The sequence below is a fragment of the Rattus rattus genome, chromosome 1 (assembly GCF_011064425.1).
Source record: "Rattus rattus isolate New Zealand chromosome 1, Rrattus_CSIRO_v1, whole genome shotgun sequence".
Classification (NCBI taxonomy): Eukaryota; Metazoa; Chordata; class Mammalia; order Rodentia; family Muridae; genus Rattus; species Rattus rattus.
In genome coordinates, this window is record NC_046154.1 from 160,959,017 (window position 1) to 160,976,350 (window position 17,334).

The window sequence follows — 17,334 nt, forward strand, 5'->3', positions numbered from 1 at the left end:
GGTTGGGAGATTTTAATAACTCTTTCAATTTCTTTAGGAGTTATGGGGTTGTTTTTCTGTTCATGATTTAACTTTGGTACCTGGTATTTGTTTAGGAATTGTCCATTTCCTCCAGATTTTTCATTTTTGTTTAACATGGCTTTTGTAGTAGTATCTGATGATATTTTGAATTTCCTCAGATTTTGTTGTTATGTCTCCCTTTTCATTCCTGATTTTGTTAATTTGGATACCCTCTCTGTACTCTCTGGTTAATCTGGCTAAGGGTTTATCTATCTTGTTGATTTTCTCAAAGAACCAGCTCCTGGTTTTGTTGGGTTTTTTAATAGTCATTTTTGGTTCTACTTGCTTGATTTGATTATTTCCTGCCTTCTACTCCTCTTTGGTATGTTTGTTTCTTTTTCTTCTAGAGCATTTAGGTGTTAAGCTGCTGATGTTTGCCCTTGCCTTTTTCTTTTTGCAGGCACCCAGAGCTATGAGTTTTCCTCTTAGCACTGCTTACATTTTGTCTTATAAGTTTGGGTATGTTGTATCTTCACTTTTATTAAATTCTAAGAAGTTAATTTCTTTCTTTATTTCTTCCTTGATCCAGTTTTCATTGAGTAGAGCATTGTTCAACTTCAATGTATATGTGGGCATTCTGTCGTTATTGTTATTGTAGACCAGCTTTAGTCCATGGTTGATCTGGTAGGATGCATGGGATTATTTCTATTTTCCTGTATCTTTTGAGGCCTGTTTTGTGACTGATTGTGCCAGTTTTGGAGAAGGTATCATGAGGTCCTGAGAAGAAGGTATATCCTTTTGTATTAGGTTGGAATGTTCTATAAATATCTGTTAAATCCACTTAGTTCATAATTCTATTAGATTTGTATGTCTCTGTTTAATTTCTATCTCCATGATCTGTCTGTTAATGAGAGTGGGCAGTTGAAATTTCCTACTCTTATTGTGTGATGTGCAATGTGTGATTTGAGTTTTAGAAAGGTTTCTTTTAGGAGTGTAGGTACCCTTGCATTTGGACCATAGATATTCAGGATTGAGAATTCATCTTGGTGAGCTTTTTCCTTTCATGAATATGACGTGTCCTTCCTTATCTTTTTTTTTTATTTCCCCTTCCCGGTTTCCCGGCCAACATCCCTCAAGCCCTCCCCCTCCCCTTCACTATAAATGTTCCCCTCCCCATCCTCCCCCCCATTACTACCCTCCCCCCAACAATCACATTCACTGGGGGTTCAGTCTTGGCAAGACCCTTCCACTGGTGCTCTTACTAGGCTATTCATTGCTACCTATGAGGTTGGATCCAAGGGTCAGACAATGTATAGTCTTTGGATAGTGGCTTAGTCCTGGAAGTTCTGGTTGGTTGGCATTGTTGTTCATATGGGATCTCAAGCCCCTTCAACCTCTTTCAGTCCTTTCTAAGATTCCTTCAACAGGGGTCCCATTCTCAGTTCAGTGGTTTAATGATGGCATTCGCCTATGTATTTGCTGTATGCTGACTGTGTCTCTCAGGAGAGAACTACATCCAGTTCCTGTCAGCCTGAACTTCTTTGCTTCATCCATCTTATCTAGTTTGCTGGGCTGTATATGTATAGGCCACATGTGGGGCAGGCTCTGAATAGGTGTTCCTTCAGTCTCTGTTCTAAACTTTGCTTCCCTATTCCCTCCCAAGGGTATTCTCATTCCCCTTTTAAAGAAGGACTGAAGCATACCCATTTTGGTCACAAAAATCCCTAAAATAACTGCAGGAAAACATAACCAAACCGGTGGGGGACTTGAATAAAACCATCTAGGATCTAAATATGGAAATAGAAACAATAAAGAATTCATAAAGGGAGACAACCCTGGAGAGAGAAAACCTAGGAAAGAGATCAGGAGCCATATATGGAAGAATCACCAACAGAATACAAGAGATAGAAGAGCGAATCTCAGGGGCACAAGATATCATAGAAAACATTGACACAACGATCAAAGAAAATGTAAAATGCAAAATCATCAAGGAAATTCAGGACTCAATGATAAGAGCAAACCTAAGGATAATAGGTGTAAAAGAAAATGAAGATTCCCAACTTAAAGGGCCAGTAAATATCTTCAACAAAATTATAGATGAAAAGTGCCCTAGCCCTCAAAAAGAGATGCCCGTGAAATTATAAGGGGTGTACAAAACTCCTGTCACATGCTAGACAAAACATCAAATGCAACAAAAGAAAGAAAGAATATTAAAAGCAGTAAGGGAAAAAGGTCAAGTAACATATAAAGGCAGACCTATCAGATTTATACCAGCCTTCCCACCAGAGACTATGAAAGCCAGAAGATCCTAGGCAGATGTCATACAGACTCTAAGAGAACAGAAATGCCAGCCCAGGCAACTATATCCAGCAAACTCTCAATTAACATAGATGGGGAAACCAAGATAATCCATGACAAAACCAAATTTAAACAATATTATTCCACAAGTCCAGCCCTACCAAGAAAAAAAAATGGGAAACTCCAACACATGGAGGGGAAACTACACCCTAGAAAAAGCAAGTCAGTAATTTTCTTGCAACAAAAGCAAGAGAGTCACACAAACATAATTCTCCCTCTACAACTAAAATAAAGGAAAAAACAATCACTATTCCTTAATATCCTTAACATCAATGGATTCAATCCCCCAATAAAAAGACATAGACTAACAGACTGGATACATAAAGAGGACCCAGCATTTTGCTGCATTTGTCACCACAGTGACAAATAGAGACATTACTTCAGAGTAAAATGCTGGAAGACTAATTTCCAAGCAAATGGTCCCAAGAAACAACTGGAGTAGCCATTCTAATACCAAATAACATAGACTTTCCTCCAAAATTTATCAAAAAAGATAAATAAAAACACTTCATATTCATCAAAGGAAAAATCCATCAAGATGAACTCTCAATCCTGAATATCTATGGTCCAAATCAAGGGCACTTACATTAATAAAAGAAACCTTACTAAAGCTCAAAGCATACATTTCTCCTCACACAATAATAGTGGGAGACTTCAACAACCCACACTCAGCAGTGGACAGATCATAGAATCAGAAACTAAACAGAGACACAGAGCAAGTAACAGAAGTTATGAACCCAATGGAATTAACAGATATATATATAGAACATTTCATCCTAAGACAAAAGAAAATACCTTCTTCTCTGCACCTCATGGTACCTTCTCTAAAATTGACCATATGATCAGTCACAAGACAGGCCTCAAAAAATATGAGAAGAATTGAAATAATCCTGTGCATCCTGTCAGATCACCATGGACTAAGGCTGGTCTTCAGTAACAATAAAAAAAGACACGAAACCCAAATACACATGGAAGCTGAACAATGCTCTACTCAGTGAGAACTTGGTCAAGGAAGAAATAAAGAAGTGAAAGACTTTTTAGAATTTAAGGAAAATAAAGGCACAATATATCAAAACTTATTGAATATAATAAAAGCAGTGCTAAGAGGAAAACTCATAGTTCTGAATGCCTTCAAAAAGAAACTGGAGAGAGAATACACTAACAGCTTGACAGCACACTTAAAAACTCTAGAACCAAATGAAGCAAATACACTCAAGAGGAGTAAATTTCAGGAAATAATGAAACTCAAGGCTAAAGTCAACAAAGTAGAAACAAAAAGAACTATACAAAAAAATCAAAAAAAAAAAAAAAACCAAAACCAGGAGCTGGTTCTTTGAGAAAATCAACAAGATATATTAACCCCTAGCCCGTCTAACCATAGGATACAGAGAGAATATCCAAATTAACAAACTGAAAAAATAAACATAACAACAGATTCTGAGGAAATAAAAAAAATCAGATCCTATTAAGATCGAGAGATATTGATAGAATTAATAGTGTAAAAATGACCATCTTACCGAAAGCAATCTTCAGATTCATGGCAATCCACATCAAAATTTCAATTCATCATAGAGTTAGAGTAATTTGCAAATTCATGTGGAATAACAAAAAACCCAGGATAGTGAAAACTATCCTCAATAACAAAAGAACTTCTGGGAGGAATACCATAATTGACCTCAAACAATGTTACAGAACAATAGTAATAAAAAACTGTATGGTATTTGTTCAGAGACAGGTAGTAGATCACTGGAATAGAATTGAAGACCCAGAAATGAATCCATACTCCTATGGTCATTTGCTCTTTGACAAAGAATCTAATATCATCCAATTGAAAAAAGATAACATTTTTCAACAAATGGTGCTTATTCAACTGAAGGTCAGCATGTAGAAGAATGCAAGCAAGTTGATTCATTTTTATCACCCTGTACAAAGCTTAAGTTCAAATGGATCAAGGCCCTCCACATCAATTTGGGAGAATGACACCCTTCACGATAGTCACAAATAGCATAAAATACCTTGGTGTGACTCTAGCCAAGCAAGTAAAAGATCTGTATGACAAGAACTTCAAATTTATGAAGAAAGAAATTGAAGATCTCAGAAGATGGAAAGACCTCCCATGCCCATGGATTAGCAATATTAATATAGTAAAATGGTTGTTTGGATCTCAGACTTGGTTCCATTGCCTGCCAGTTGTTGAGAGAAGAATGGCTGATCCTAAACTGTCCTGGGAAAGACTGAAAGGTAAAAGTTTTAAAGTTGCTCCCCTAGACACAATGTTTAGAGCAGAAGAAAAAAAACAGGTTAGTCCCCAGAATTGTATGTTTCAGGAAGCCTCTCCCAGGGCTATAGAATAGGTAATTACATTGGCTGGCTCAACAGCTTTCTCCTAGAAACTAGCTGACCATAAATCTTAGAGAACAATCTTGAGAACCAAGCAGCTTCTCCTAGGAAACAGAGTTTCTCCTTGTGATTTTTCACTGGTATTCTTCACACTTTCCAATGACACCATCCCTGCCCCCTTGGGTTGCGGTTTCTTCCTTTAAATACTCTTTTCCCAGCCTCTTGGGGTCGAACTCCACTGCCCCTGTGAGGGATATGAGAACCAGTGCACTGGTTCCTATCGATAAACCTCATGTGATTACAGCAAGGATGGTCTTGTGTGAGTTCTTGGGGGATCACGTCATCCTGAGACTTGAGTGAGGGTCTCTGCTCCGGGTGTCTTTCAAGACTGTGGCATTTTCGCTGCTATTGTAGCAGCTATTGCCGCTGCAGCCATTGTGTCTGCAGTGTCTGGAGTTACCCTCCCCCAATCTATTGTTAGGCAAGCACAGTGGGTAAACCTTCTGGAGTAGTTGTTGACAATTGGGAATTTTAAATTTTATTGCTGGAGCGGCTTGATGACAGCCCTTGGTGTTATGGCCCTTCCAGTTCAGCCCTAGGGCCCTTGTGCTTCTTATCACATGCACAAACAGCACTTCCAGTCCTGGGCAGCAACTAAGCAGGTGTTGTTCTCCTTGGTAGGAGACAAACCTTCTGCCCAAATTGGGCTCAGCCTTCACAAGAAGCAGTTAGCTGACAATGGGCAACTCTTTGGGACCAGGCCTCGCCTAAGGCAGGAAATTCTGAGGCTGGCAAAATATTCCAATGACAGGAAAGAGGCTTGATATCTCAAAGTGACCTAAGACAGGATGCTGCTTGAAATTATTATAGGGGGACTTGCTTAATTAAAAAAAATAAAATAGGGGGACTTGTCAGAGCCTCCTGGGTCCCCTGCACTGTTTCACCCCACTTGTCAGACCCTTTTGGGTCTCTTGCAGTGTTTGACCCCTGTTGAGACATGCTGATGCATGTGGAAGCCTTTTGTTCCTAACAAAGGAGAAGTCTGGCCTGGTACCGACACACCTGATCAGTGGTCAATTCGTTCTTGCCTTTTGTCTTCTCAGCCTTTTTCTTTGAGATTTAGGTTGGTCTTCTTGGATTTCTCCCTAGTTAATTCAGGGCATGTAGTCAGTCTTTTGTTACTGAAGTCTGGAGCCAGGGTTTCCCACTCTGCTTCCCAGATATCTTCTACCTGGTGAACTTGGGGTATATATTTGGTGGATAAAGCTACAGGAGCCCCTTCCTCCTCTGGCTTGACACGAATAACCTGTGTGTGTGTGTGTGTGTGTGTGTGTGTGTGTGTGTGTGTGTGTGTGTGTGTGTGTGTTTCTTTAATCCCACAGGCTTTTGCCTGATTCGAGGTACTGTGTTGGTGTGGGTATGGGGCATCTACACTTTGCCTGGCCTTTTCCTAGCATTTCAGCCTTCCTGGGCCCCTATTCGAACTTCCTGATGTCAGCAAGAATCAGTTACAGAAAAAAAAATCTGATGTTCATTATCCCAATTTACAGGCTGAAATGCTAAGTCAAAAAGGATCTTCCACCCCAGAAGGGCTCACACTGAAAAGGACCCTGTCTTGTGATCATGGCCACCCAGATGGCCATGCCAATCTGGATTCATCACTCTCATCTGAAGTTTGCCTCTGGAAACATTGGGACCCAGCCTGCAATGAGTCATCAGATTAACCCCCACAGGACTCATTAAAATTCAGACTGGTAAAAGACTCAAGAGACTAGTTTTCTATTTTGTGTTTGTGTTTCAAGCTGCTGAGTCATACAATCCAGTACAACACATATGAACTTTGATTAGAATTGTAGCTAGGAGCCTAATTATTAATATAATATCATTGCCTATGGTTCTTCCACCCTAACCTTGTAAATTATTGGGGCCAAAATGGAATAGGCATTCAAAGGCTGCAAACATATACATTTCCTTATTTTCTAGGTCTTTTGGATATGGGATTCAGAATATTTGTTTGTCCCTCAAATGGAGACTCGGATTTTGGGGACAAGATATGTACCATTGTGCTTTATGGGGCTATGAAACATCAGCTCCCTGGGTAGCTGATAATGATAATCATTCAGTTACAGAGGGTTGAGAGCTACTTTGAAAACTGGGAAAAATCAACCCCATTAAATTAAGATAATAAGAATGATATAAGTAATGTATAGGATACACGAGAGACTCTGCATTCATATGTCTGGTAAGGGCTCTGGAATGATTTTCACCATCCAGAGATTCTAGGCCACTAATAACAGGGTCTTAAACATCTTGGAATCCAACAAAGTGTCAAAGTCTTCAAAGAAAGAGCTAACCACCCACAGCAGTCTGCTTCTGCCACTACATTGCTGGCAGGCCTCTACTCAACCCTGGACATCTATCTCAAGAGTTCTTTATCTTAACTTATACTATCCAAAACCTAAGTATGGAGGAAATGGGTATACAAGTAGATCAACTACGCTCTTGGGAGCATGAGCCCATCTTGACTGTGGAAGTGATGGAAGGACAAGTCCTCTGCTTATAAGCAGGGTCATATAAAATATCAGACTCACAGTACCTTCAACACTACAATGTCACAATTCATTTATAGATGTTAACTGCGGGAATTTCCCCTTATTATTTAGCACCTCCAAAAGGCACTTGCTTTGCTTGTGCCTTGGGACTAACTCCATGTCAGTCCCTTTATCCTCATTGAAACTTCTGACTTTAGATTACTTGTACATCTGTTGCTTCAGGTATAATATTATTCTAGGGGGGGAGGCTGGGAATACCTGGGGCTTCTATTTTGATCCAGAATGAAAAGGGCAGCTCTAATAATAGTGCTCCTCCTAGCAGGCATTGGCATGGCAGTGTCTCCCAACATGGGAGCACAGGTTGGTATAAAAGTTTGTTTAACTGGTACCCCTGGCCTCAGAGAAAGATTAAGAATCAATGATTTGACTTACCAGAACAACTCAAAAGGGAGGAGGGAGATTGAAGTCTACTCCCTTTAACCTAATATTAGGTATTTTGTATTCGATTCCTATTTTGTTCATAAGGTGAAATTAAGTTCACTTTCTCAGAACTGACACTGAAGAATGCTATTAAGACAAAAATTATGGTTGAATTTCTTATATGCTGTTTTCTCAGTGTACTGGAACTCTCCTGTATATGATTTGTACACCTACCCTCTTATCTCACTTTGGACCAATCAGTTTAAACATTAGCTGATAATACACTAATAAGCCAAGATGTTGTGCTACTCCCTTGCTTGCAGTTTAATCTTTTGAACCTGTTTTTTCCTATAAAAATCCTGCTTTCAGGACATACAGGAAACACAATTAGGCTTTTAAGTCTTTTTTATGGTTCTGAATGTTCAGCTTTGGGGTGTACATTCAATAAACTAGTCTTGCTTAACTGAAATTGAAGTTCTTATGGTTTGTGTAGGGATTCCCGAACTCAAACACTAACCAGACATGCATCCTCCCTTCTTGATTCATTCTCTCTCTTGAGACCTCTCTTTTAAGAATTCCAATATTTAATTGAAGCTGGTAGCTGTTGAAGAAGTAAAAATAGTTCTGTAGGTTGATGTCATTATGCAGGTAAAGGCAGGTACAGGATAGAACCAGGCCTGTCAATGGATGAGAAAGAATCATGTATGGAAAAGTTTTGGAGAGGCAGAGGAAGCCAGAGTGAGGAGAAGGGGGAAGCCGAGAGAACATGGTGGCAGATTCCTCTCTGAACATTTACAGGTTGTTACGACTATTCTTAAGGGGTGAGTGTGTACAGGATTTTCTGTTGTCTAGATGGGGAAATAATATCCTGTCTAGGTGGGCGATATTTTATCCCTATCACATGGTTGTAAGTTTCTTGTGTGAATGTATTGTGGATTGAGAATTTAGCTTGTAAACTTGATTGTTGGGTTACAGTTTTCCGAGTCTTGACTTTAACAGGTGGCTGGAACCATATTGTTCATGGCTAACAGAGAGCGGCCTGGAGAGAAACTAATCTGAGATGAATTAGCCATAGTTTCAATGGCCCTCTGAAGCTGGTACTAGAAGGGGAGTCAGAATGCCAGAGAATATGTGGAAACCATTCCATCACATTTTTAGTTTTACGGGAACAATCTACTTAAAAAATGGTATTTTCAACACTCCTTTCTCTTGCAGAATATTTGACCAAAATGTGACCCCTGAGATTGTGTTATTTACTGAAAAAACTGTTTCTAGTTGTGTGGCAAGCTTTACCATACCCTTAATCTCTCTGGCTGGAAAATAAACACACCCTTAGTACACACCTTTAATTCCAAATAATGAAGGTAAAGTTAGTTTGCAGAAGGAAGCACTCCTGTTTGAAAGTGATATCTAACTGAGTGGCAGACAAAGTGATGATTCAAAGAAAGATTTGACAGAATAGGATATGTACAACTCTCATGAGAAGAGAGAGGAAAGAGAAGCTACTTAAGGGCCAGTGCAGATAAGAAAGGAGGAAGTTTTACAGAGACAGGCTGAAGAAAGAACAAGCTAGACACAGTTGGATACAGAACCAACCAGAGAATGAGAAGGAGCCAGAAAATTGGAAAAGATTATTAGTATGAGGCCAAGCATAACAATCAAGGAGGAGCTAAGGGAAGCCAGATGAAATCAGTTAGTATGAAGAGGAGTTTGAGCAAGAACCGCTGAGTTGAACCAGTCAGCCATCAGTTAGAAAGAACTAGAGAGAGGAGAGTTCACTTAGCAGTAAGTCTCAGAAACTGAAGAAGCTTCCAGGACTAGGCTTAGGTTAACAGATTGAAACAGTAGGCCTATAGACAACAATTATTTCAGAAGAATAAAAGATAATTTTACACCTTTCTTTTGCTTTTAGTTCTTATGATAGGAACTGAAAATGCTGTCAGTGATAAGATGTGCTTTAACCAAACATAAGCTTTGAAATAAAAATAATGTAATATATTATTTATTTATTTATTTATTTATTTATTTATTTATTTATTTATTTGTGTGTGTCCTTGTGTTAATGTCTGTTCTGTGTACATACAAACATGTGTGGTTACTTCCTTTCTTTTACCATATTAGTTGAAGGATTCAACTCAAGTCATAAAGTAGTTACAGCAGTTGCTCTTATCTATTGAGCCACGAAGCCTGACTCTCAGCTGTTCATTTCTTAAAAGAAACATTTCATTAAATTTTTTCAACTAATGGGAAATTCAAAAGTTATTGTCTTCCACACCTTTTATGCTCCATCAACTGAAAGATTTATAGTGAAGGGATGGGAATATCTATGTGGGTTGTTTGGACTCCATTTATGCTCTAAACTAAACTTGATTGTATTACAGAGATCTGAGTGGTAGCTTTGTAATAGAGCTTCATAAAGACTGCTATAGCATAGTCCTTAGAGTCTCCAGACAATCTTGGGCATCAATTAGAAACTTTTAGATTATAGTATGTATCTTTAATGAAATAATTAATAACAATATCTTATGTTTGGAAATACATTAAGAAAACAAAAGCCAAGTTGCATAAGAAACATGGTTATGTGTTGTTTTTGAACATATTCCTCCTGAGAATAACTATACAATATTGGGATGTAATCCCTATGGTCTTTCATGAAAATAAAAATGCTGCTTCATGTTGCTACTTGACATTGTAGAACACTTACAATACCAACACCAGGAAGAAGCTGTTCTTCTTAGGTAGTCATCATAGCTACAATATCTGGAAAAAGGATCATTAAAGTTGAAAAAGAGATCCTATATGCTTTTTATTTCTGTGAGTCTTACTTGTCCAATCATTGAAGTATTCAATTTAGGTCAAAATTAAATTGTTATGCAGATAAATGTTAAATAAGTGACAGGAATATCCTTTCTTTCTCCTGGACACTTAAATGGAACATTAAGATGATAGCAGAGTTCAGAAGATGAGAACATGACACTTTCTTATTCAATTTTCTGTTTTGTAATTGAAACACTTTTATATGTCAACTCTAAGAGAGCTTGTGTGCATTATAAGGTAAAGGTGAATTCTTAATTTAGATGCATTTGTCTCCAAGTTTCTATAAAAATAGAAAAACAAAAATGTGCATCTGTTCAAATGGGTTGTTTGCCTCACAGGAGTTTTGAGGTCTCTGTTCTCTTGCTAGCACACTGATAGTGGGAGAGTTCCTTTGTGGAGAGTACTTAACATTTGTGGCTGCTGAGTGTGTTCTGTGCAACCCTCTGCCTGCTCTGTTGTCTTCACAGATGTCTAATTCTGGCCTCAGGAAGAATGGAAGCCTGTCTTTCTGCAGTGAATTCACATTGGTAGCCTTTTCTTCTCTAGCAGAGCTGCAGCCTGTCCTCTTTTTGGTGTTCTTGGTTACCTACTTGTTTACTGTGGGAGGAAACCTCACCATCATCTGTGTGATCTGGGTCACCCGTTCTCTGCACACACCCATGTATTTCTTCTTGGCCAACCTCTCCTTTCTGGAGATGTGCTATATCAGTAGTGTGGTGCCTCAGATGCTGGTGCACTTGCTGGTGCAGATCAAGACCATAAGTGTGAGAGGCTGTGCAGTTCAGATGTATGTATTCACCATCTTGGGGCTGACAGAATGCTGCCTTCTGGCAACTATGGCTTATGATCGCTTTGTGGCTATTTGTCATCCACTGCATTACCCTCTGCGGATGGGCCCTTCTGTCTGTTTGAAATTGGCTGGTGCATCTTGGATGACTGGGATCCTCGTAGAATCAGCCCAGACCACCTGGATCTTCACTCTGCCCTTTTGTGGAGCAGGAACAATTCAGCACTTTTTTTGTGACATCATGCCTGTGGTAAAATTAGCTTGTGTGGATACTTCCCAGAATGAAATTGTGATATTTATTATTTCTCTTATCTTCATTATGAGCCCTTGTCTCTTCATTCTGTGCTCCTATGTCCGCATTATTCTGACCATCTTGAAAATGCCCTCAGCAGCAGGCAGACACAAAGCTTTCTCCACCTGCTCTTCTCATATCCTGGTTGTTTCTCTTTTCTATGGCACTGCCTTGTTTACTTATCTCCAACCCAAGGGTTCACACACCCCAGACACCGACAAGGCTACTGCTCTCATGTACACTGTGGTCACTCCTGCTCTGAATCCTGTTATCTACACTTTGAGAAACAAGGAAGTGAAAGAAGCCTTTCACAAGGTAACACAGAGGAAACTTCATAGACAAATAGACTAGTTTAGCCTTAGCAGCTGAAATTTTTACCACTGTGCAGGTTCTTCTCATGACTCCTTTATTACATGTTGTTATTGAAGTGTTGATAGTCTAATAACCAGAAGATAATTGTGTTTGTTTTGTAGTTTTCAATGTGAACAACTAAAAATAACACATTCATTCAAGTATTTTAATGGCACTTGGAATTGAACTCAACCAACTCTATCAAACTAAATCTGGTCTTTTTTTTCTCTTGACTTGAACTTTCAGATAAATCTTGAACTCACTCTATATTACAGTTAAGACTTGGATCATGGTTTTATCATCTCAGTTTCAAAAATCTGGGATTACAAAGCAGTACTAAATTTGCTATATTCAAATTTATTCAAATTTTCAACCTCACATCTGTGTCACATTGCTACGTTCATTTAAGAATTGTTAAGAGTATTGTAACCATAATACAAAAAATATATTTTCCTTTAGATAATGATTGAGTAAATTCCTCCTGCCATGAAAATTTGTTTAAAGCTTGATCCTGAAGGTTAAGGAATCTCATCCCATCACTTGTTCACTCTTGACTAGTACAGATTTATGGAACTAGTCAGGAATTCTTGTAAGTGTATAGCATTTGGATTTGAACTTTGGAAATGGTAAATTAAATTGGAGAGATATAGAAGGTACAGTGTCAGTTAAAAATGGAAATAAACTAATTGATACAATTGACATGCCTGTATCTATTATTCGCAACATTCCACATCTGGAAGTAACTAAAACCCCAATCTATTGGGTATGCCTATGAGGTTTGCTTGTTTGGATGTTTGTTTTAAGTTAATTAGTGTAGAAAGACCCAGTTGAAATACAGATCAATTAAGGTTGGTAAGACCCACATTTAATCACACACCTTCTCATGGCATACTATATAAAATACAAGAAGAAAGAAGCTTTTACTCGTTGCTTGCTTGCCTGGCTCTCCTCCAGGTTCAGTTATTCACTGATGTTAGAACTTCTTTGTGATTCTAGTCTCCAGCTGAGACATCCAGGCTTCAAGACTGAGTAGGATTAGATTCTTGACTTTCCTTTGGGAGACAGCCATTTTTGATTTGCTGGACCCCAACCTATGAGACACTTATAAATCAAGTATATGACCAGATGCAGAATGCAAATTTAGACACTTTATGCATAATATCTGATTGTCAGTCACTGCATGCTCTCCCTTCTGTTGCTAAAGAGATCCTCTCTGATGATAACTGGACAAGGTACCAGTCTATAATATAATATTATTAAGAGTCATTTAATTTATTTTTTTCCAGTTGTGTTTGACCTAGCCTAGGTGTCTGAGCTATTCAGTCTCTGGTTTCTGGCAATCTGGGTAGCGTGGAATGTGGGCTTCTTCTAGTGGTATAGGCCTCACTTTAAACTAAACATTGCTGGCCACTCCCACAAGTTCTATACCATCATTGTCTCGGCAGAAAAAAAAATGTAGGTAAAGAGTTTTGTTTCTGGATTACTGTCCAGGTTTGCTTTTCTGTGTCCTGCAGAGTACCTTCCACTGTCAATGAGACTAGAACTAATGAGTGAAGGCTTCAAGTCTACACCAGTTCTACCTCTCTACTTTCAATGAGCTATATGGAATCCTCAGAATCTATCCCATTTCTTCTTCTCATGGAATCCATGCATCCCCTTTATAACCATCCTTTCTCTAACCTCTCTAGGTCTGTGGATTGTAGTAAGCCTATCATTTACTTAGCAGATATTATCCAGTTATATGTGAATACATACTAAATTTGTTTTCCTGGGTCTTAGTTACCTCACTTGGGATGATTTATTTTTCTACTTGCATTCATTTGCCTGCAAATTTAATGATATAATTTTTAACAGTTGAGTAAAACACCATTGTGTAAATCTACCACATTTTTATAATTCATTCTTCAATTGATGGGCATCTAGGTTCTTTCTAGTTTCTGGCTATTGTGAATAATATTGCAATGAATACAGAAGAGAAAATGTCCTTGTAGTAGGGCAGAGAATCCTTTGGGTATATACTCCAAAATGGTGTAACCAGATCTTGAGATAGATTGAACCAATCCCCCATTTTCTGAGGATCTGCCACAATGATTTCTATAGGGGCTGCACTAGTTGGCACTCCCACCAGCAATAGAGGAGTGCTCCCATTGTTTCACATCCTCACAGCATGAACTGTCACTTGTTTTATTGATCTTAGCTATTCTGACAAGTGAAAAATGAAATTTGAGTCATTTTGATTTGCATTTCCCTGATGACTAATAATGTCGAACATTTCTTTAAGCTCAGCCATTTGAAATTACTCCATTGAGAATTCCGGGTTTTTTTTTCGTAATTATAGCTAGTGTTTATTGCCTTAATTTTTCCTGTTTTCTCTTCTTTTATTGGATTTTTTATTTACATTTCTTTTTTTCTTTAGATATTTTTGTTTTATTTGTTTTTGATAATTTTATTTTTCTTGGATATTTTATATATTTATATTTCAAATGTTCTCCCCTTTCCTCCTTCTCCCATACTCTCTATCCCTGCTTCTATGAGGATGCTCCTATTCCCACCCACCCACTCTAACCTCAACGCCCTGGAATTACCCTACATTGGGAAACAAGTGATCACAGGACCAAGGGTTTTTCCTCCTATTCATGATGGACAATGACATCCTTTGCCACAGATGTAGCTGGAGCCATGGGTCCCTCCACGAGTACTCATTGGTTGGTAGTTTAGTCCCTGTGAGCTCTGGTGGAGTTTGGTTGATCGATATTGTTGTTCTTCCTATGGGATTGCGGACCCTATCTGTCCCTTCTGTATTTTCTCTAATGCTTCCATTGGGGTCCCATTGTTCAATCCAATGGTTAACTGCAACCATCCTCATCTTTAACAGTAGGGCTTTGGCAGAGTCTCTCAGGAGACACCCATACTTGGCTCCTGTCAACAAGCACTTCTTGGCATCAGCGATAGTGCATGGATTTGGTGGCAGCAAATGGGATGGATCCCCAGGTGGGGAAGTCTCTGGATGACCTTCTCTTCAGTCCCTTCTCTCCACTTTGTCCCTGTATTTCCTCCTGTGAGTATTTTGTTCTCCCTTCTAGAAAGGAATGAAACATCGATATTTTGGTCTTTGGTCATCATATGACCTGTGAATTTTTTCTTAGGTATTCCAAGCTTTTGGGCCAATATCCACTTATCAATGAGTGAATATTATTTGTATTGTTTTGTGATTGGTTCACCTCAATCTGGATAATATTCTCTAGTTCCATCCATTTGCCTAAGAATTTCATGTAGTTGTTTTTAAATAGTGAAAAAGTACTCCATTGTGAAAATGTACCACATTTTCTGTATCCATTCCTCTGTTGAAGGACATCTGGGTTCTTCCAGATTTTGGCTATTATAGATAAGGTTGCTATGAACATAGTGGAGTATGTGCCCTTGTTATATGTTGGAGCATCTTTTGGTTGTATGCCCAGGAGTAGTATAGCTGAGTCCTTAGATAGTAGTATGTCCAATTTTGTGAGGAATGGCCAGATTGATTTCCAGAGTAGTTGTTCTAGCTTACAGTCCCATGAACAATAGAGGAGTGTTTCTATTTCTCTACATCCTTGCCAGTATCTACTGTCACCTGAGTTTGTGATATTAGCTATTCTGACTGTTGTGAAGTGGTATCTCAGTGTTGTTTTGATTTGCATTTCCCTGATGACAGAGGTATTTTATATTATTTGGGACTATTGTGAAGGGTGTCATTTCCCTAATTTCTTTCTCAGCCTGTTTATTCTTTGAGTCAAGGAAGGCTACTGATTTGTTTGAGTTAATTTAATATCCAGCCATTTGGCTGAAGTTGTTTATCAGGATTAGGAATTCTCAGGTGGAACTTTTGGGGTCACTTAAGTATACTGTCATATCATCTGCAAATAGTGATATTTGACTTCTTCCTTTCCAATTTATATCCCTTTGACCTCCCTGTGTTGTCTGATTGCTCTGGCTAGGAATTAGCCTACTATATGGAATAGGTAGGGAGAGGCCTGTCCTCTGCTATATATACTGTAGCTGGAGCCATGGGTCGGTCACCCCATGTGTAGTTTTTAGTTGGTCATTTTGTCTCTGGGAGCTCTATTTTTAAAAAGGCAGATGGTATGGGAAGTACATTTGGATAACAAGAAAAGTTCTGATTCCTGGGTTATGAATCTCAAATTCTTATGAGAATCTGCACTACTATTTTAAGTTTCAATTTAGAAAATGAGCACACGAAAAATTCCTAAAATTAGGATTGATTTATTTCATATGGCATTGTGGCAGTAAGTAGAAAATTATTTAATACATGGGCCACATAAATACAATAAAAATAGAACTTAACCTCAAACACACCTCCTTGCAAAACAATTGCTAACAAAATTGTTATACAAGATTGTCTTGGTAGACAGCATATATTGGGGTTTAAAATAATGTTCATTCTGAGCAGAGTGCAGTGTGTGTGTTCATATTAGCAACAGTTCAGTATAGAAATTCTGGTTCAAGTTAGTGTGTGTGTGTGTGTGTGTGTGTGTGTGTGTGTGTGTGTGTGTGTGTGTGAAGCCATCTAGGATAGGCTAAGACTAGCATATGGCATTCCTGGCCATCATTTTTGCATAATCTGTGATGTCAAGTTCTATGAAGTTAGGTCTCTCGAAGAGACCTAATTTCAGGATTGCTTCTTGCAGTTGATATTGATATTCCTTTCCCATCATTATTGTATAATCTATGTGTATTAGCCTATCTTATTCAGTAGATTTTCTGCAGATCAACAGTAAAGATGAACTTTTATGAATTAATGCTGTTTAGATGAATTAATGATTCTATAGAATTCCTGATTTGATTCAAATCTTAGGAAGAAAATTTTAAGAGGTAGTTTTAGTTGTTTTGCAAGAAAGATGTTATAAAGTTAGAATCTAGGATAGAATGTGCCCACTCCTCACAATAGTGAGTACAGGTGCCATAATAAAAAAGTACAATGAGTTTTCATAGTTACACTAAAATGAGAAATAGGCTTGGAAAAATTTTGTTCAAGGAAAATCATTCAGGTTAAAGGATAAAGCCACAAGTGTGTACTATGATAAGGCAAGGCCATGTAAAAGCTGATGCTTTGAATTTATAACATTCTATATGTAGAATGAAATACTGCTTTGAACATTCTTTTGTAATTCCCATTTTATGTGACATTTTATCTCAGAGGTAATTTTCTAAATAACTTTTGTTTAAGAAGGTATAAAAAGGCCAGATAAAAGAAATAAAGTTGTTGATTGAATGGTTTGGCTTGGGGAGTTCTGCCTTATCTATCTATCCATCCATCCATTCATCATCCAAGGTATATGCCTACCTATATGTACATATGTAGGTATATGTGTGTATGTAAGCATTCATGAATATTTGTAGAATGTATGAGATAGGTGGTT

At 38.2% G+C, this 17,334-nt stretch overlaps 1 protein-coding gene across 1 annotated transcript; it reads left to right on the plus strand.

The window, feature by feature from the left end:
* Positions 1–10,954: 10,954 nt before the first annotated feature.
* Positions 10,955–11,917, plus strand: LOC116889930 (olfactory receptor 10A4-like). The gene has a single exon (XM_032890743.1). The coding sequence runs from the start codon at positions 10,955–10,957 to the stop codon at positions 11,915–11,917; it is 963 nt and encodes a 320-aa protein (XP_032746634.1).
* Positions 11,918–17,334: the final 5,417 nt, after the last annotated feature.

Coding starts and splice junctions, on each gene's coding strand:
- LOC116889930 (XM_032890743.1), top strand. CDS start 10,955: ATGTCTAATTCTGGCCTCAGGAAGAATGGAAGCCTGTCTTTCTGCAGT.